At 36.7% G+C, this 22,031-nt stretch overlaps 1 protein-coding gene across 1 annotated transcript in view; it reads right to left on the minus strand.

The window, feature by feature from the left end:
* LOC121316924 (A disintegrin and metalloproteinase with thrombospondin motifs 6-like) overlaps window positions 1-17,560 on the minus strand; it is an 86,348-nt gene extending 68,788 nt beyond the window's left edge. Inside the window, exons 1-7 of the mRNA XM_041252306.1 lie at window positions 17,149-17,560; window positions 13,424-13,821; window positions 12,486-12,850; window positions 10,734-10,905; window positions 7,892-8,106; window positions 5,162-5,245; window positions 4,019-4,164 (exon numbers count right to left, since the gene is read on the minus strand). Coding sequence (XP_041108240.1) covers window positions 4,019-4,164; window positions 5,162-5,245; window positions 7,892-8,106; window positions 10,734-10,905; window positions 12,486-12,850; window positions 13,424-13,520 — 1,079 coding nt within the window. The 5' untranslated portion in view covers window positions 13,521-13,821; window positions 17,149-17,560. The remainder of the gene's footprint in view (window positions 1-4,018; window positions 4,165-5,161; window positions 5,246-7,891; window positions 8,107-10,733; window positions 10,906-12,485; window positions 12,851-13,423; window positions 13,822-17,148) is intronic.
* Between the last annotated feature and the right edge of the window lie 4,471 nt (window positions 17,561-22,031).

Consider the following 22,031-nt stretch of genomic DNA (forward strand, 5'->3'; position numbering starts at 1 on the left):
GCATAGGAACACATACAAGCAACTCTTGTATGTGACTGACTCTGCCCCTCTTATGTAGCAATGAAACTTTACATGAAGAGCCTTTTGCCTCAACCTCAAAAAGGTATATAAAAGAAAAGAAAATGTTCTGTTTTGTAGGTTACATAAATACTAAGTGACTCTTATAAAAATTCTCATCTGTAGATTCTATAGTGGGAATTACCTCCAGACAGGGGGCCAGGAGAGCCTAAGCGTATATGTGTGTGAGTGGGGGGGGGGGGGGTGGGGGGGTTGGGGGGGGGGGGGGGTTCCATTGTGACCTTAAGAAGAGCCCCTTATTGTCCTCTGCACCACAACCCAGCTAGTCTCTTCCTTGCCCTCAATATCAGTCTCTAGATCCCAATCACAATAGAATTTTGACATCACCAGAGGAAGAATGGCTGATATGTATATTCTCTAAGACAAGAGAGGCAGATCAAAAGAGAGTGAAACCTGCTCAGTGTAATGAGTGCTGACGCTACATGTAATTAGCTTTGAGTGCTTTCCATTTTAACATCTTGTCTCGTTAAGAAACGGAGGCAAAATGAAACCCTTTAGAACTTTGCTACACTTTAAAAATCGATGGCAGGCGTGTTCAGTTTCTTATCATAATTCCTTTTGTCTAAGCGTGTTTTGACATGAGTTTGAGGCTGTGCATCTAATCCTTACTCAGTGTTTAAGTATTGTCTGTGCTTCAGACATTAATGCTGAATGATAATAACATATAGTGAACTTTCCAGACCCCTGACAACAAAACATGAAAAATTGAAGGAAAAACTTATCTTATCACATTGGTAAACATGGATAGTGTAAATTTGTCAAATCCATAAACATGCCGAAAACAGCAAACAAAGGGAAATCATGAATACCAGCACCATATTCACAATATACAATACCAGAGAGCTACATCTGATGCTTTTACTTGTACAAAGAAAGTTTTATTTGAAGTTATTTGAGCTGTAACATTAAACTTTTGTTATCTTTTTAGAAAGAAATAGCACAGGCCGTAAATGCCAGTATACTGTAGTATTTGCTGGCATACTGCAATGTTTTTTTCTAGGTTTTGTAAAAATATACCGAATCCTAAGAGACTTTTTTTTTTTTTTTTTTTTTTTACATTTTCAGCAAAATATGTTGGCTCCATCTCAGTTCAATCGTATGCAGAACAAAACAATCACATGTCAATCCAAACCGCAGAAACACACAAATACATTTGCAATTGAAAATGTGGTTTCCTTTATTGTTTGCTTAATTATTTGCTGAAATAAAGCTAGAATGTGGTCTCTCAGTGAAGTACACTAGAGAGCAGAATATCCACAAAAGAAGCAGAACCAGCAGGCTAAAAATATATATATTGTAAATCACTTACTTACTTGTAACTCTGTTCCATGTTAAACACATTCCATGTTAAATCTGTATTGATTACCAGTTTAGTAAATAAGCGTGAATAGTCATCTATATGTCAGGCCTTAAGAGTAAGTCCTGTTTAGGGTCTGGTTAGAACAGCCTCTTTGTACTGAACATTAGTTTGAATCAGTGGCACAGTTAGCTCAATATGTCACCCATAACTTCAGAATCTCAATCACAGATTCCAAAGTAAAACTCAGAAGAAATATAGATGGGTAGACAGCCATTTCCATGAGTGTTATTGTCTTGTAATTAGGGTATGTCAAACATTAAAAAAATCGAATTTGGAAATGCTTTCCCACACCACGTGCTTGCTGCAAAAGATGAACTCTGAAGACAACTGCTAACTCTTGCGTAGAAGCACTGCACCACATTGCCTACACTATTACAAAAAGATTGCTCATGCTATTTCTTGGCAAGCAGTAAAAATTCAAAGGATTCATTATCCTCACTGATTAGCCACAAATTGCTTACAAACTACCATTTACCATACAGAAGCTTTCCCAGCTTTACTGTATCCACTAACCATCTAACCCTGGCCCAAACTGTGCGGTTTCACAGGAAGTTAACCATTACAGTCCCAGTTCAATTGAAACGTAATGGTGGTAGGTTATAAACTCATGTAGACTTAGGCGTGAACAAATTTAATAATAAATGTTTCTGAAATCTGCAAATAATCTGTAAATAAATAAATAAATTAACTATTACTCCAGATATTTACAACAATGTTCAATACTTTACCACTTGGATGTATCAGTTCAAAATCGCTGTCTATGAGTCTCGTTTATACAGGACTCATGACTGGGCTGCAGTAACCTGTGGTTTCCATAATAACGTTATTCTCACAAGCATTCCCAGGACTCACAATAACCTGGTAAAGCAAGGGAGGACACGTAGCTTATTACAGGACATACCCAATTTCCATTCATCATTAAAACATTGTTTCTGTAATCAGTTTGTTTACTTTTGCATCCAAAAATGATTCCACAACAGCACTGACCCAAAACACACTTAAAACTGACCCAAACACAAGCAACATTTACAAGGTGTTTACATTGTAAAAAGCACTGCATGAAAATACACCAGACAGCATGCATGCCACCAAGTATGTGTCAAGGGCAGAGGCGAGAACAGGGGGGGGGGGGGGTGGCAAGCAGGGGCACTGGCCCCTCCAAAATATATATTTCTGCTTACCAATGTATTACGTTTGCCCTTTCTGTCACTGACACTAACAAACAGAACGTATTTCCTCATAACGTGCAGTTAAGGACTGGCACATGTGTCCTCTTAATGTTGAGTCCAGCTGTAGTAGTACAATTAGTGGAAAAACAGCACATTAAAAAAATTACTGGTATGCTATTTTATGCTTGCACTTTGTTGCAGAGGAGAACATTGATTTAGCCAGTGCAGTAAGTGTCATAGACAGCTGTTTCAAAGTTTTGAGCAGCCTGAGGATGGACGAAAAGTTATTTCTATGAGAACTTTTTAAAAGCTGAAAATTGTACTAATGAACTGAATCTGCAAATGCCAACATTCAGGAAAAGGCGCCCCGACAAAAACACTGGGACATTTTTATGGGAGTCGCACAGCCAGAATCCTGTGTTTTTTAACCTTTGCAAGATAAATATAAAGTCTATAGTTTTTTCTCTGAGCTTGATGCTGCAATAGTTGAGATCGACAGACAACTTAATCAGAAAAGTAGAGAAATACTCCAAGCTGTGTCCTATCTTGAAAACTGAAAACCTGAAGACTGTTAATATACTAAAAGGAAAGCACTTGTGAAGGTGAATCAAGAATTTCAATGCAGAGTTCCTGAAATGCACTACGGTTTATTTGTACACCACATTGAGCCTATTTTAACACTTGAGAATCGAACAATGCAATGTCTTTTCCAGAACTCATGAAGATCTGTAAAGAACACGACCTGGGAATTCTGTATCCTGATGTATTCGACCTACTGGTGCTTTTGGCCACGCTACTTGTTAAAGTTGCAACTGCAGAAAGACGTTTCAGTGTTAAAAAGCTCCACAGCGTATGGACTTTCTTTGAAATGGCGACTGTGTGTGATGCTATTTATATAACCACATCCATATATGTGTGTGTGTGTGCGTGTGTGGATATGGTTATATAAATAAATATCATCACACTCATTGTTGAATGAGCACACCCCTGGTCAAGGGCATTTAAACACATAAGACTGCTCGTCACCATTACTGTTGGGCACAAACGTAAACAAAGAGAAAGTCGATACAGTTGCTAGGTTTCAAACCCCAAGCAATTACAAACCAGGCTTCTGCTAATGGAGCAATGCTCCAAAAGAGACTGGCCTCCACCCATAATTTGCTGTGGCTCACACAAGAATAGCCTGTACAGTATGTGTGAACCAATAAGTTGAAGATCTTTGAATTTGTTTTTTGTTTTGTTTTTTTCTAGAGGAAACTAAAACTATTATAGAGTGAGGTAAGGTGGAAATCATTCACAGTGTAAACCTTTTGCACCAGGTGAATCAGGATTACTAGTTTGGAGGTTTTGCAGAGATTGTAGAAGAATATTATTGTGCTTGTCAAAAGTATACAAATAACCAGCCTCCTACCTAGTGATTAGAACGGCATTGTCATGATGTGCGATCCCATTTTCCGGAATGGTGTTTCCGTCGCTCTGGTGGGATAGGATGGATTTCTGCCACTTGCAGAAACTGTCCAGGGATTTGTCTGCATGGTGGTTTATCTCCAGATTTGGCTGCAACACAACAGGCATACCGGGAAAGTTCAAAACAGGCTGCTAAGTTCAGTTGTTAAGCCTCTCAAGTCTAAAAGAGGATTATAATTAGCCACCGTGGTTTCAAGGAATAATGTCTCCCTGTAATTCATCTTTATATACTACAACTTTGATTACTTTAAATGATATTATCAGCTATCAGTACTTATGCCAAATCAAACATACATTTTTGTTTTTTAAATGCACAGAACAGTACGTTGTTTTTTTTTTTTTTACCAAGCAGAGATAACACAAGCAATGGCAATGTGAACCTCTTCACAATGCCCTGTGTGCATGCTTCATTTTAAAAGGGACCATCCAGTCCAGTCTTGATGCCCATCCACTCCTTTCCCTGTCAGTTGAACCTTAAACCACTAAACCCATTTCACCTGAGATGTAGAAAACACACATTTAAAGCCTGGTTTACAAAGGTTATAGGGTAATACTTTTTACAAGCTCATCAGGCATTATTGTTGAATGAAAAAGTATTGTGATTCTTTTATATCCCTGAGTTACGAAAGAAAGTACAGTGAGTTAATCTGCATTGCAGACACTTCATTCGCACTGCCGCTTAACATGACACATCACTGCTTTCTATACAGCTCTGATTGGAAAGCAAAGTTGCTGTATGTTAGTAATACAAAATATATACAATGTGTAATACAAGTTCTTAGTGCTTTCTATCTGAGTTTGAATGAAAAGAGAAATGTGTGCCGGCGCAAGGACGTAGATCAGTGCTGAAGTCCTGGAACTCTTCACACAGCACGTGGATAACATATGCACTGCTAAACTAAAAACCAGACCACACTCCAAAGCAGGTCACTATGAACTAGATCCTGATACCCTAAATGAGATGCATACGATTTTCTTCATAATTGAAGTGTCAGTATGTAGGTATGCACTCTGTTCACACGGTATCCAAATCACTGTGGAAAATAAACTATCAACAAACCTGAAATGTAATTAATAGAGATCTCACCTGGTCTTCCGTTAGAACAATCAAGCGGGTCACTATAATGTTCACAACGTTTCCTAGACTGGAATCACGATAAAGTTTGGCAACCTGACCTCCAGAAAATAAGAAAAGACACAAAGTCAGACAAAATAAACCAAACACTTTTAATAAGTAGAAAATATCTAGTTATCAGTCACCACAGCTATGCAAATTATAAGAGGCTAGTTTAACACAGCACATATTGAACTGAACTGGGCTTGTGAGTTATGCCATGGTTTAACCAAACCCATTTTAAGAACATAAGAACATAAGAAAGTTTACAAACGAGAGGTGGCCATTCGGCCCATCTTGCTCGTTTGGTTGTTAGTAGCTTATTGATCCCAGAATCTCATCAAGCAGCTTCTTGAAGGATCCCAGGGTGTCAGCTTCAACAACATTATTGGGGAGTTGATTCCAGACCCTCACAATTCTCTGTGTAAAAAAGTGCCTCCTATTTTCTGTTCTGAATGCCCCTTTGTCTAATCTCCATTTGTGACCCCTGGGCCTTGTTTCTTTTTTCAGGCTGAAAAAGTCCCTTGGGTCGACACTGTCAATACCTTTTAGAATTTTGAATGCTTGAATTAGGTCGCCACGTAGTCTTCTTTGTTCAAGACTGAACAGATTCAATTCTTTTAGCCTGTCTGCATATGACATGCCTTTTAAGCCCAGAATAATTCTGGTCGCTCTTCTTTGCACTCTTTCTAGAGCAGCAATATCTTTTTTATAGCGAGGTGACCAGAACTGCACACAATATTCAAGATGAGGTCTTACTAGTGCATTGTACAGTTTTAACATTACTTCCCTTGATTTAAATTCAACACTTTTCACAATGTATCCGAACATCTTGTTAGCCTTTTTTATAGCTTCCCCACATTGTCTAGATGAAGACATTTCTGAGTCAACAAAAACTCCTAGGTCTTTTTCATAGATTTCTTCTCCAATTTCAGTATCTCCCATATGATATTTATAATGTACATTTTTATTTCCTGCGTGCAGTACCTTACACTTTTCTCTATTAAATGTCATTTGCCATGTGTCTGCCCAGTTCTGAATCTTGTCTAGATCATTTTGAATGACCTTTGCTGCTGCAACAGTGTTTGCCACTCCTCCTACTTTTGTGTCGTCTGCAAATTTAACAAGTTTGCTTACTATACCAGAATCTAAATCATTAATGTAGATTAGGAATAGCAGAGGACCTAATACTGATCCCTGTGGTACACCACTGGTTACCACACTCCATTCTGAGGTTTTTCCTCTAATCAGTACTTTCTGTTTTCTACATGTTAACCACTCCCTAATCCATGTACATGTGTTTCCTTGAATCCCAACTGCGTTCAGTTTGAGAATTAATCTTTTGTGCGGGACTTTGTCAAAAGCTTTCTGGAAATCTAAATAAACCATGTCATATGCTTTGCAATTATCCATTATCGATGTTGCATCCTCAAAAAAATCAAGCAAGTTAGTTAGACACGCTCTCCCTTTCCTAAAACCATGTTGACTGTCTCCCAGGACCCTGTTACCATAAAGGTAATTTTCCATTTTGGATCTTATTATAGTTTCCATAAGTTTGCATATAATAGAAGTCAGGCTTACTGGTCTGTAGTTACCTGGTTCAGTTTTGTTTCCCTTTTTGTGGATCGGTATTACGTTTGCAATTTTCCAGTCTGTCGGTACCACCCCTGTGTCAAGAGACTGCTGCATGATGTTGGTTAGCGGTTTGTAAATTACTTCTTTCATTTCTTTGAGTACTACTGGGAGGATCTCATCCGGCCCAGGGGATTTGTTTATTTTAAGAGCTCCTAGTCCCTTTAACACTTCTGCCTCGGTTATGCTGAAGTTATTTAAAACTGGATAGGAACTGGATGACATGTGGGGCATGTTGTCAGTATCTTCCTTTGTAAAAACTTGTGAAAAGTAATCATTTAATATATTTGCTATTTTTTTTCTTCATCTACGATTTTGCCATTTGTATCTCTTAAACATTTAACCTCCTCTTTGAATGTTCTCTTGCTGCTGTAATATTGGAAAAACATTTTGGAATTGGTTTTAGCTCCCTTAGCAATGTTCATTTCTATTTCTCTCTTGGCCTTTCTAACTTCCTTTTTGAAGTGCCTTTTTTCGCTGAATATTTTTTTTTAATTGATCTATTAAACCATTTTGGCAATTTAGTTTTACATTTAGATTTGTCTACTTTAGGGATATAATTGTTTTGCGCCTCTAGTACTACATTTTTGAAGAACAACCATCCTTCTTCTGTGGGTGTTTTCTCTATTTTACTCCAATCTACTTCTGTTAGTCTCTGTTTCATACCTTCATAGTTTGCTTTTCTAAAATTGTAAACCTTAGCTTTAGTCATTACTTTTGGGGTTTTAAAAAACACTTCAAATGAGACCATGTTGTGGTCTGAGTTTGCCAGTAGTTCTCTGACCTCTGTTTTAGTTATTCTGTCTTCGTTATTTGAAAAGACTAAATAAAGGCATGCCTCCCCTCTAGTCGGTGCCTTGACAAATTGTGTTAGGAAGCAGTCATTTGTCATTTCCACCATTTCTATTTCATCCTTCATGCTACCCACCGGGTTTTCCCATTTTATTTGGGGGAAGTTGAAATCCCCCATTAGTATGGCTTCTCCATTTTCTATCACTTCTCCATTTTCTTGCAATTCTGTGAACAGGTAGGTCAACAGTGTTTTGGGAAATAAAGAGGGATCAAACTTACAATGTTCATTACTGATAAAATATAATGCTCAATGTCCTTGCGGCCATGGTATCCCACCATCATTTTGTCAGCTACCACCAAGGTTTCCACAAAGCGTTCTGCGCTGACTGATCTCTTCTGTCGATGGACGCTGCTTGATGCATTGTTTATTGGAATGGAAGCTGAAGGAGCGGACGGATCGCTCTGCCACCAAGGTTTATTGCTTCTTGTGAGGTCTGTAGGGAATCAATATAATTATCTACTTCAGTTAGGTCACAAATGAAGCAGTTGATGTGCGGTGCTCCATATCACACCACTGTATACAGCATGCATGGATTTTCAATATCCTGCCATTAAGTTACACAACATTGTGTAGCATTTAGGAATAAACTCATTACTCTACATTCCTCTCTCTTTGCGGTAGTCGTATGCCTGCAATATCTTGTTCCACATTATCACAATTGTTTATGCATATCTTCTGGGTTAACCAAATGGGGCGTTACTCCACATAGAGACATTTACATATAAATGTAGGAGTTCAATATAATTGCAACCGCCTTTTAGGCTAAAGTCATATCTCTGACACATGTATCCAAATAAAGCTCTTCCTACAACCACACTGCAGCTTGTTTTCTGTTTATTTTCCTGTCCTGGTGGGACGTCGTAACAAAGCCACAAATAGATACTTATTGACAGTAGTAAATTTGCTTGTCATCTGGTTTATAAGTGAATCTGAGATATTTATAAACTATATATATATTTATATATATATATATATATATATATATATATATATATATATATATATATATATATATATATATATACACAGTGCCTTGCAAAAGTATTCAGACCCCTGGCCAATTCTCTCATATTACTGAATTACAAATGGTACATTGAAATTTCATTCTGTTCGATATTTTATTTTAAAACACTGAAACTCAAAATCAATTATTGTAAGGTGACATTGGTTTTATGTTGGGAAATATTTTTAAGAAAAATAAAAAACTGAAATATCTTGCTTGCATAAGTTTTCAAACCCCACACATTAATATTTGGTAGAGCCACCTTTCGCTGCAAGAACAGCTATAAGTCTTTTGGGGTAGGTATGTACCAGCTTTGCACACAGTCTCAGAGTGATTTTGGCCCATTCTTCTTGGCAGATTTGCTCCAGGTTGTTCAGGTTGGTTGGACGACGCTTGTGGACTGCAATTTTCAAATAGTGCCACAGATTCTCAATGGGACTGAGATCAGGACTTTGACTGGGCCACTGTAGGACATTCACCTTTTTGTTCTTGAGCCACTCCAATGTTGCTTTGGCCTTGTGCTTGGGATCATTGTCCTGCTGAAAGGTGAATTTCCTCCCAAGCTTCAGTTTTTTAGTGGACTGAAGCAGATTCTCTTGCAGTATTTTCCTGTATTTTGCTCCATCCATTCTTCCTTCAATTATAACAAGATGCCCAGTCCCTGCTGATGAGAAGCATCCCCACAGCATGATGCTGCCACCACCGTACTTCACTGTAGAGATGGTGTGTCTTGAGGCATGGGCAGTGTTAGGTTTGTGCCACACATAGCACTTTGAGTTTTGGCCAAAAAGTTCTATCTTGGTCTCATCTGACCACAAAACCTTTTCCCACATCGCAGCTGGGTCACTTTCATGCTTTCTGGCAAACTCCAGACGTGCTTTCAGATGGTACTTTTTGAGTAACAGCTTCTTTCTTGCCACCCTCCCATACAGGCCAGTGTTATGCAGAGCTCTTGATATGGTTGACTGGTGCACCATTATTCCACTCCCAGCCACTGAACTCTGTAGCTCCTTCAAAGTGATTGTTGGCCTCTCTGTGGCTTCTCTCACAAGTCTCCTTCTTGTTTGAGCACTGAGTTTTGAGGAACGGCCTTTTCTTGGCAGTGCCTGGGTGGTGTGATGCAGCTTCCACTTCCTGATTATTGATCCAACTGTGCTCACTGGGATATCCAAACACTTGGATATTATTTTGTACCCTTTTCCCTAATCTATGCATTTGTATTACTTTATCTCTAACTTCTGTAGAATGCTCTTTGGTCTTCATTTTCCTTCAGATTCACAGCCTTACCAATGATCCTTCAACAGTGGGGTTTTTATCCAGAAAATGTGACAGCAACTTTAATGGTTCACAGGTGGAGGCCAATGGTAAGGTAATTGTGTCCTCGTTAGGGCAATTTCTTTCATCGGTGCAAACTGGGAGCTTCCACAGCACAGGGGTTGAATACTTATGCAAGTAAGATATTTCAGTTTTTAATTTTTCTTAAAAATATTTCCCAACATAAAACCAATGTCACCTTACAATAATTGATTCTGAGTTTCAGTGTTTTAAAATAAAATATCAAACAGAATGAAATTTCAATGTACCATTTGTAATTCGGTAATATGAGAGAATTGGTCAGGGGTCTGAATACTTTTGCAAGCCACTGTACATATATATATATATATATATATATATATATATATATATATATATATATATATATATATATATATATATATATATATATATATATATATATATATAGAGAGAGAGAGAGAGAGAGAGAGAGAGAGAGAGAGAGAGAGAGAGAGAGAGAGAGAGAGAGAGAGATGTTCAGTCACATTTTCCAGTTGCTTTATGATGCAAAACACACAAGTTAAAATAGCAAAACAATCACGATTATGGCACGACATTGTACAATAGATAGCATGCATCACATTCAGAATAACATATTTTATAAGAAATGCTTTCTCATGCAATAAATTGTATAATTTATCTATCTATACCGAACTGCATCTAGAGTTTATCTAGCTGTCTATTAATAAACAATCAAGTAATCTGTATATCATGCTAGTTACCTGAAATGCCACAGTTTGAATCCCCATTGTGTTGCTGTTGCCGAAGAGAAGATTTTTTATAAATAACATGGGGTTGTCCTTCTTCAAAGTTTAAATCACTGGAATTTCCGGAAGATATATTCTTTAATGGCTCAATAAAATACCGTTCTTCTTCTGTTGTAATAACACCATGCTTGTTGAAAAACAGAGCATTGAAAAAGAGGTTATAAAGTATGAAACAAAGCACCAAATTATTCAAACACAACACCTGCTTGTGAATGGGCTTGCGGTTTCAATTACAATTCAAGTTCTGAGGCATTTTACTCGTGGCAACCAAAACTGAGGTACATTCCTTCACTTTCCTTACATGTCCTTCTGTTAAGGAACTGTAATTATTAATATCAATTTGAATTTTTTAGGAAGTACAGGCTTATACTATGTGTGTCTAACAAGAGTTACAGTTTGCATACAGAATTATAACTGTCATTGGAAAGCTTGCGGGTTGGCTCAAATGCTGAAACTGATAAGCAATCAATTAACCAGTTAACCAAATAAAACAATTTACATGGAATATGTTTTACATATGGCAGGTGCACAATATGTCAATGCAAAACAAAATAAAAAAATAAGTATAATTACAATGAACATATGTTTGTCAAAAGAATAGTATTCTAGTGCAAAGGCTTTCAATGAGTTAGTGGCTCTGTGTAAAATGCGATCTCGGACAAGTCACAGTCACATTTGTGTAGGTGCTTATCTATACCTGATGCCTTTGGTCTGGAGTGAAGAACTTAATAGCAGTTTGCAACACATTTATAAATTCCATAACATGCTGGCTTTGAATTCTGCACAGCACTCACCAACACAGTCACCTTATTTGCAGCTTAGATGGGTGAAATTTAAAAATGGCAACTGGGCACTCTACATAGTCTCCCAATAAACTGATTAAATCAGTAGACTTGGCAGGTATGTTGTCTAAATTGTCTGAAAAACATAGTTATTTTGCAGGAAACACTCAATTGCTTTTATAACAGGCTGTTAAGATGACAGCATGTCGCTTTCTCTTCTCTACAGATTTAAAAGATAATGGTGGAAATTGGCAATGAAGCACCTCATTTCCGAAAAGTCTTTATAAAAGTTTGGCAAATTTGCAAGTTAATTTTTCAGTTTACATAATTTTTTTTTTTAATAAGCTTTGCCACATTTCTTCTGCTTTAAATACTTTATAATCCCTCTGCTGACCATATCTGCTTTAAATACTTTATAATTATATATATGTATATATCACTTAAAAAAAAAAAAAATATATTATATATATATATATATATATATATATATATATATATGGCAATTTAGCAAACTAAAGTGATGAAGAACCTTTCAAAAGCTTCAGCCACTAATTTTTGTTTTGTAATTTTTTATTTTTTTTAAATACTGTAAACTTCTGTGGCAACTTGAAATGATACCAGGCTATTATCCTGCCAAGATCTATATGCAAATTAGCCATGTGCATCTGTTTGGGAGTACATGTTTTATTTCTGTTTGTTGTCAAGATTTAATCAAAGGAAAAATAAAAATAAATAACCCTTAAAAAAGTTTAATCTCAAACATCTATATATATACTGCGTCAAAGAGGATAAATAGTACAAACATAAAAGTTACCTTTGGATATACTTGAAAACCTGGATGTCCAGCCCGTTTGACAGCACATGTCTCACTTTATATTACAATTACAATACATGGATATTTATATGACTAAAAAAATCTACTCACCAAACCATTACAGTTACTCAAAGCCACTGCTGTTGTGCTCTGTTGATCTTGTAGGTATCCAATGTAATGACAATTATCCATGAAATCGTGTCTCCACTCTGGTCCATCTCTAGCCCAATATTCTACAATAAAATGTTTGGACACTAAATGAGTGTTCAGTGTCAGGTTTAAATGAAAGTGCCTTCCGTATGCAGAGAGTTTATAAAACAGCCTGGATTCTGCAAGGTCCTGGTCGATGGGGTCCACACTCCTCCTTCGCCGTAAGTGTCTGCTGTGTTTCACAGTATAACTCATCAAGTCCCCGTTCTGGTCCACTCTCACCGGGACTGTCAGCTGGTAGTGCTCAAGGTAAGAAAGGAACTCCTCTTTGTGATCACAAGGTGAGCCCGTCAAAGAAGTAGGCGTGAAAGAAAAAACAGGACGTGACAAGTACTAGAAACATTAGTCAAATCCACTTCATCCACAAGCTTTCACTCATGAAAATTACACACAGACTCACCAAATTACTCTAATAGAAGCAGGTTTCTACTAAATAAGAAAATAGACAGTGATGAGTTTCAACAATCATTTCTGAACTTAATGATTGGACCTTTTCTGATAACACAAATTACAAACATTACTTCAGCTCGTTTCACTGCTATTTCAAACCGAATGCATAAAGATTATTTCTTTAACAATTCAAATTCTAAGACATTTTACTCGTGGCAACCAAAACAGAGGTACATTCCTTCACTTTCCTTAAATGTCCTTCTGAAAAGGAACTGTAATTATTAATATCAATCTGAATTACTTAGAAAGTACAGGCTTGTATACTAGGTGGAGCTCATACAGCTTTTGTATTGAACAGGTTTTTGTGGAATTATCCAGGTGAAGGTGCAATCTGTTGAAACCATGCACACAGTGAAAAAAAAACAGACATGCTGGTAACACAAGCCTACCTTGGGAACTGTGTGAATGTCTGTTGTCGCTATGAAATTCAGAAGCAGCCATGACTAGGCTCAACATCCAAGTCAACATCTTACACAAAATTTCCATAATGTAGAGAAGTTCTGACTTGGGGGAGGGAGGCTACCGGGGGGCTAAACACATTCCTTTAATCCAGTATAGCACCATAACAAGTCCATCTATTATTTTCCTTTTTTGTTATTCCTCAACTTGGTCCACGTGCCCAGTTTCTTTTTTAGATTGGACTTTCGCTAAAGGGTTCTGCTTCCTTCTGTGTCTGGATTCATTTCCTTGCTATGAGCAGCAGAAAAGGTTCAGCAAAACAACTTAATGTAGTTCCAAAGCAGCTGAGCTACATTGGAGGATTGTCCTGGATTATCCATGTGAGCACCTGAAAGAATGACAAGAGAGTATTATATGAATATGCACATCTCAATGCTTATATATTGCTACACATAATTCATTATACGGTTTTGGAACAGGTCAGCAAACAAGAACATTATATACCTAATAATTCCATTTACACAATTAAATGTATAATGAATGTAATAACACATTTTTTAACATGTATTTTTGCTAAACATAAAACATGACAATAACAAACCAAGGGGAAAACATAGAGCTTCTGTTTTCAGCAGCTGCAAAAGTAGTTGCACTTTTCAACAAACAGCCCACTAGCATATTTTCTAATAACAAGTTGACTCTTGTTTTAGGGGTTTGGAGTTTTAATGAGCTAGTGGCTTGCCAGACACAATGCAACCTCCCGGTAGTGTTTTTGATAATATATGCAGTCTTGCATTGTTGCTTCATATGATCAGAACTCTACTGACGGGCAGATATTACATACAGGAAAGGGTGCACAGTAGTTTTTGTGTCATGGTAAAGCAGATTTTAGTCAGTAGAAGAAAGTGTGTTAATCACAACAACTCCCCTGAGTCAAACTTCCGAGTTACCACTTCTAGTCCTAAGAACAAATTGACAAAGTTAAAAAGAGGTTGTGCAGAAATTACTGCCTGCGCCTCCAGTCACTGCAACATCTGGCATTGACAACAGGTCATTTCACTGGGAATGTGTAGACGACGCCAAGTGCACGACTAATAAAGATATGTAAATTAGGGTTTTGAATAAATTACGTTTAAAAGTTAAGCATTGGATTGTCATTCCATAAAAATCCAATTCATTATTGAGTTGGTTCATTAATACATATTGTTAGGGGCCATAAGAAAGTTGTTTATGTAATTTACCTAGAAATTGCATAATTCAGTTTCGTATTCCTTTTTCCAAAGAAGATTTTTAAAAGTGACCAGGAAAAAAGCAACCCACCATAACGGAAGGGCAAATTAAAAAAGTGAAAGTTAAATACAAAGCCAGTATGTTGTTGACATGCATGGATGACGGAGTTGTAGTTTTCATCCGCATTTCTGCTGATTGGAAACACCTTTCAGCATGTACCAGTTAAACCACTGTTCCCAGAAGACACCGCGTGCCCATATGCCTGTCACATTGTGACACCGGAAGGGTCAGTAAAGTGAGATATACAATCCGTCTTGTATCCGCCCTAACAGTTTATCCGCCATTATCAACCTTTTCAGCGACATTAGTTTATTACTGAACAGAGGCGATTAATTCAGATACTGTAGCTACTACCAAAGTTTTCGTACACTGTATGGTAATGTATGTGTGTCATTGATGGTAGTGTCACGTGAGCTGTTCAGTGTGTTGATATGTAAATAAATCCTCTTCGCCTGCGGGGTGTGTCAACCTCAACCTCCATCTCGATCTCCTGCCTGTCACTCAGCAGCGAATGCACGCACCCACGTGGCAGCATTAGTACCCTGTATCTCTCTAAACAAGGGATTTAGATGAGCTCCCTAATAAAAGCTGGATCTCAAAACAATAATTGTGTGAACATAGTAATTGTTATAGCTATGTAGAATTGTATTTAAAACATTGATCTGACATTTTACATATCCGCCCTTACTCTGGCCCTAGCGCAGTCCGATATGCGATGGTTGACTGTATTATGACACCACTTCCTTTATCTAGGAACAGTTAGTGTTGTTTTTTCTGTTAGTGATTTTTGGAAGTTGTATTTATATTATTTTTGCCCTTCCCCAGCAGTGTTTGCTTATTTTCCCCGGCGCTGGTAAACTCTTTCACTTTCTTTTCCCCTGTATGGTATATATTTATTTTGTTGGTAATTTATTTAAGTTTAGCTAAATAAGTCTATATTTATAGGGTGTGGTTCATTTTTGTCTGCAAAGTATGTTAGTGAAGTGGTCTTGAAATCGAAATGCTATATCAATGTTGAATACAGTGCATTTTTAAACACACACTGGCAGTGTGTAACAGTTAACTATATTAGAATAAACTATGATGGGCTACTGTTTTATTTTCTCTGTTGGCCAGTGAAGAAAATGCGTTTACAGCCAAACTGGGGTAAAGCTGTTTAAATTGCACTTGTAGATCTCATGATTTACCCCTCCTCCTGTGCACTGGACTTCCCTGATCTACGCACCAGTTACTGGATCCTCAGCTAGTGCACTACCCTTGCACTATTGCACTTCTATTATGTTATTGTAGACATAATCTCTTCTTATCCTAGCTTGGTGCATCCTATTTCATTTTGTGTTTTAGTAGCATTATTTGCACTTACTGTAAATTATATGTCCTGTGTGCCTGACAGTCGCCTTGAATAATAATAATAATAATAATAATAATAATAATAATAATAATAATAATAATAAATATGAAAAATGTTGTCAGTGTGAATACAATAATAAGATTCTACTGTTGCTGATATATCTATCTGGAAAGTCCATTATAATTACTTTCTTTTTTTTTTTTTTTAATCGAACTGTGATGTTATATAACCTATACTATTGGACTGTGGTTTTAAATTAATATCAAAACATACAAAAAAGATCATGCATTCCGCAAATACAGTATACTGAATACTGTTAGACTGTACACGAGATTGTACATCTTGCTGTGATCTTCAAAAACGGTCTGGGTTTAGATTAGTTAACATCCAGCAGTCCAAATCCAGACAGCAGCGCTAAATGTATTTGGATAAAACGCGTGTGACCCAGACAGTTGGCAACTAGCCCAAATGCATTACACCGGCAGCTCAAATAAAAACAAGAGTCTCTTCAGTACAATATAACAAAGAAATCGGGTTTTGATCTTAACACAGCTCAGCAGCAGACCCCTCGTTTAAATTAATCAAAGTTGGATGGGGGAAGAATCAACTTCTCTATTTATTCTCACTTCTAATTACGGTCTGCAAAGTTTTTTTTTTTTTTGCAGCAATCAAATCCCAAGTGACCACAAGTAAATGAAAAACACACGCGTACATCTAGCTGATTAGCCCATTAAAAGTGTAACATATCACTGCACAGTAATCGCACTGTATCAATAAAACAGCTTGAGCTGATCTGATGTGGAAACTGCGTGTCATTCATCAGCTTGATTTAGCGACACAACTTTCAAGTCGCAAAGCTGTTTTATGATTGAAATACAACTCAAACGTATCCAGTTCACCCTGCATGATTTTTTAACGTTAACAGTCACAATAGCATGCACTAAAGCGACTACACTGTTAAAATATATGGTGCATTACAAAAACGTACAAGGAGGCAATCACAAAAGCAAACAGAACTAGAAGACAAGGTTACAGCCAGATCGGTATTGTTAAACCAAGTAAAGCGATAGTTACCGTTTTCATCTTCAATGTCAGGAGCTGTGCTGTATAGACCGCAGACAATAGAGTTGCCTGCACAGAAGTCCCGTACCCATTCACTGCATTCGCTTTTCTTTTCCCTTTCGTCTTAAACCTATAAGAACTATCTTCTTGCCGACAAAAGTAATTTTGCAGTCTCCCCGCTACTGTATTTGTAAAAAGGGCTCTTTACTGCAGCATCTGACCTGGCAGCAAGTGTAATTCTATCAATTCACTCATGGAACTAGTCTGCTAATTTGATTTATTATCCCACTATGAGTTAACTTTTTAAATTATATATATTAAAAAAAATCGTAGGGTTGTGTTATTTATTTTATTTTTTGTTTCTGTTATTTTTTTTGTTTTGCGAAACGAAACACAGCTTTCATATTAAAGTACACTGTAAGAAGGATGCAAGGCAGCAAAGTTGTGTCCCCTTGATCACAGTACCCGGCCTATAGCCAAGTTTTCGAGCTGGCAGCCTACTCGGGGAGGTTCGGGCTGACGTCAGTGTGTGCAGATGTGCCTCTGCTTAAAAGTGAATTCTGCGCATGTTCCTATGGAGAATCACGTGAAGGGGGAGGGGGTCGGGGTACAATCGGGGTAAAAAAAAAAATCATTCAGAAAGAATTAGGCTGATAGTGTTCTAGGCTTTAAAATTGCATGAAAGTTACTGAGATTCGTTCATCCCTTTCCTAGTTCAGATACATTTATAAATATAACGCGTACTACTTGTTCACAATGACAGTCACTAAAGTAGAACAGTGTTATTGACTTGACTTATTGTTTGTTTAAAAACTCTAACTGAATTGATAATACTGGTTTTCATTGCGAAAGATTGACTAGTTGTGTGATGTACCTTTCAATTATACGCGGGCTACGTTTACAGCATTATGAATGATCAACTACATTAGTGGCTGGTAAGTGGGAGCGGAACACCCGTAGAAACTGGCAATTAAGTGACACATACACATGCGATGAAGCGTGTCTGAAAACGGACTAAAACCAGTGCTTTACCATTGAGTCACTCACTGTACACTTTCATTTGTTACAGTAAACTTCATGTAAAGTGCCAGTCGTTAGTTAATATTGATGTATGTTGCGAATTAAATACAAATACACTTCTACGTGATAAAATGTATTGACTGTAACAGCGTGTACAGTGAACAATCACTGAACATAATAGAATTATACATTGTGTCGTATTGGTATTTTTACTGGCAACGTATGGACACGACCCCAACTGTTTCCTGATTTTATTTTCTGTAATGTTTCCATCCCACGCCGACGTTGTAGGTGTAATTCCTCTGGTTGATCTACAAAGCACTTGGCCGAAGACAATGATTTAGAATGCCATGGTTATGTTCCATTGGTTGTGGGGGAGTAGAGGGGAAATACAACAGTCGACAGAGTCGTAAATCAGGACTACCTTCTGAGTGTCTGGCTTTCTGTCACCTAAATACACCCCGTTGTTGTTGGTACTTTATCAACTTTTCAAAAATAGAAAAATCAATAAACGAATAAATAAACAAATATACCTTAGAATTCGATTTACCATTTTCTTAACAGATGAGAAAAATACACACACTCCAAACAAAACTGTATATATATATAATACATATATATATATATATATATATATATATATATATATATATATATATATATATATATATATACACACACACACACACACACACACACACACACACACACACACACACACACACACACACACGCGTTTGGTATATTTGATATATCCAGTTGACTAAAATATTGTTTTCTTATAATAAAACGTTTTGTATGGCATGGTTCACTGATACACTCTTCTCCTGGGTAATAGTAAGTACAGAATCTGTCTGTATATAATTACTTATGGTGTCTAGAATACAATGTTCAAGGTACGCCACCCTGTGGTGACACTGAACTATACAGTGCAATTATTATAAAGAAAGTCTGCAGGACTGGTTGCAATCCTCTAAAATAAACATCGGTAACAGGACCGTCTGTCTCAAAAACGTCTTTGTTAAAATGATTAACGCCTCGTTGTAGTGTTTGATGCCCGTAGAGGTGATTCCATTTGTTGGAGACTAGTAGGATAACTGGTATGTTTGACACACTCATCATGCAACACTACATCAGCAGAACAATTGAAAGGTTAAGATCCCTGTCTCACTGATGCACTCATAGGCTTTTTAAGAGGATTGAAATATTTTGTAAATATAATCTTTAACCTTCACTCATAGGCTTATTTTACAATCATCATAAATTATCCCTTTGCTGCCGATATTGACAATGGAATGGAAATAGAATTACTCACACACTTTTTTTTAAGATGACTAATTATTTATTACAAAGTGTAAAATCAAAAAGACACAAATTGACAAAACGAATGCAACATATTCACACACACTGTATTTGTATGTTTTTGCAATGTATTTATTGTTTTACACAATACAATTAACCAAATAAAACATGTATTGACAATTCAACTCCTCTACAGATTATTTTGTGTTTACAGATGTAGCAGCGGATGTATGAATGATGTTAAAAATACAGCTCAATCACAAACCTTCCTATTTTTAAAAACATATCAGCGTGACAGGCTCCAAACTTTTTTTTTTTTATAAACTGATGTATACTTTCATAATCCACAGGGGTTACGTAGAATTATAGTTGCATGTACATATAGACATAACAATACACTAGCTTCCACAAGTTAACCTATTATTAATGTATGGGGTTTTATTGTTACCAGCATGACAGTGGTTTGAGTACTGTATTTCCTTGAAAACCAAGACCTACTGTTTGGTTTCTAGTATGGATTTCAAAGAATCCTTGGGCTCACATGGTTGCAAACCTTAATATATCTGTAGACAGCTATGGCTAAATAATGAATTATTACTAGATAGTACTGAAAGCTACCTTATTGATGTAGCTAGACAACATTCCTTTCTCTTTCAATCTAATCACGTTTTTGTTGCAACAGCAAAATAAACACAAACTTGTAATTAATTTGTACAACTGTAACATGGGAAAGAAAAACAGATCTGATCCGTATCAACAGGTACATTAACTCAGACACATGATCAAAGTCTAGTAAATAGATGTTTCTTGCCTTTTGTTAACATAATTTGGCAACAGATAATAGCACAGTGGTTTAAAATATAACATAAAACATACCACCTGTAATTTCAAAGGGTTTGTCCCTTATCTCAAAGTTTATTCTTAAACCTAGCTGTTGTGTTTTTAAGATCTTATCAAGTTTTTAAAAAACATTGTTTAGTTACCATGGTTCATTATAGCCTTTAATCCTACCTATTTTTGAAGCACCGACTTTCAACTTTGATAAACAGTTGGTGCAAACAGATTTATGCCATAAATTTTTGAATTGGACAATATGGTTATTCATAATATCTAACGCTTTCATCTATAAGTATGCACACTGGCATCAATTCCACATCCTGTTTTGGCCCATTTATTTATGTATTTTTAAATCACATTAGATAAGCAGATTTAGAAGCTGATATTGCATAACACAAAACAGGTTCCCGTGATATTTGCATGTAACACCAGAACAAAAAAAATGAAAATTTCAAGGGGGATTAAAAAACATTTGGAAAAGAACTGAAACATTACAAACCACTTTATTGCCTAGTATTTCAATATGGGTTTTGCTCTAGGATGTATAGCCGAGTTCATAATCTTGGGAGGGTCGTGTTTTTACCTAGTCTGCCAGTTCCTTCATGTCCTAAAACCTCTTAGTAGTGGTACATGATTTATATCTTATTGACTAGACAGGTTAGGAGACCTATCATAATTTAGAAACCGTGATTGGTCACAATATTATCCTAGAGACTCTGAAAAACTATTAAAACAGACAATACTGCACTCCACAGGTCACCTTTAAATGTAGGCCACAACAAAAACCATGTGCTCTTACACTACTCTATAGTGTATACACTGCTGAAGTAGCCTACATAACAACCATGTGTCATACTAAAGCATGACACTCACCAAAGTAATTTGGCACAAAACAATTAGGTTGTAGCATGGTACTTGGGTATAAAATTGTCATTCAAAATTAAATTCAATACAAGAAGCACAATACATTGACTAACAAGTTCTGCTAATAAACCCAGCTTGAATACTTCTAAAAAACTTGATGATAAAAAAAATCTTAACCAGTAACCCATAATACCACAAATAGAAGACATGCTATATTCAAGGGTTCACCTACGGTATGCGTAGAGAGTTGACAGATCAACCAAAAGCATTAAAAAAACAATAGTAATGCATCAATGCGCAAATATAAGCACATGTACAGATCTGTTTCTGATGTACTGTATGCTGTATGGACTGCCAAACTTCTCTTTCAATTCTACCACTTTTTTTTTTTTTTTTTTTTAAAGAGCTCTTTCAGGCCATTTCAGTATAGTTTCAAAGTATCTCAAAGCACTGTACAGTAAATATCCGAAAAAAAAGAACAAACCACAGTACATTTGTATGGCATGTCACACATACAACTGTCATAATCAGACCAATTAAATAACATATTTAAATAACATTATACACATAAAACAGAAGCAGCAATTGCAAAGTTACACTAAAACCCATTAAGATAATAAATCCATTTTATAAAAGTGCGTTTTTAGTCTTGACTTGAAAACTGTAACGGTCCCAGTTTCCCTGACAAACGAAGGTAGAACATTCCAGAATTTAGAAGCTTTACAAGAAAAAGCCCTACCTTCCGTGTTGCTTTTGTTGACCCTAGGAATAACCAGCAGCCCCGCATGCTGGGATCTCAAGAGTATGGTTTGTAAGATACAGGGATCAGTAACTCCTGCAAATAACTAGGTGCTAATCCATTCAGAGCCTTG

The sequence above is a fragment of the Polyodon spathula genome, chromosome 1 (assembly GCF_017654505.1).
Source record: "Polyodon spathula isolate WHYD16114869_AA chromosome 1, ASM1765450v1, whole genome shotgun sequence".
NCBI classification, from domain to species: Eukaryota; Metazoa; Chordata; class Actinopteri; order Acipenseriformes; family Polyodontidae; genus Polyodon; species Polyodon spathula.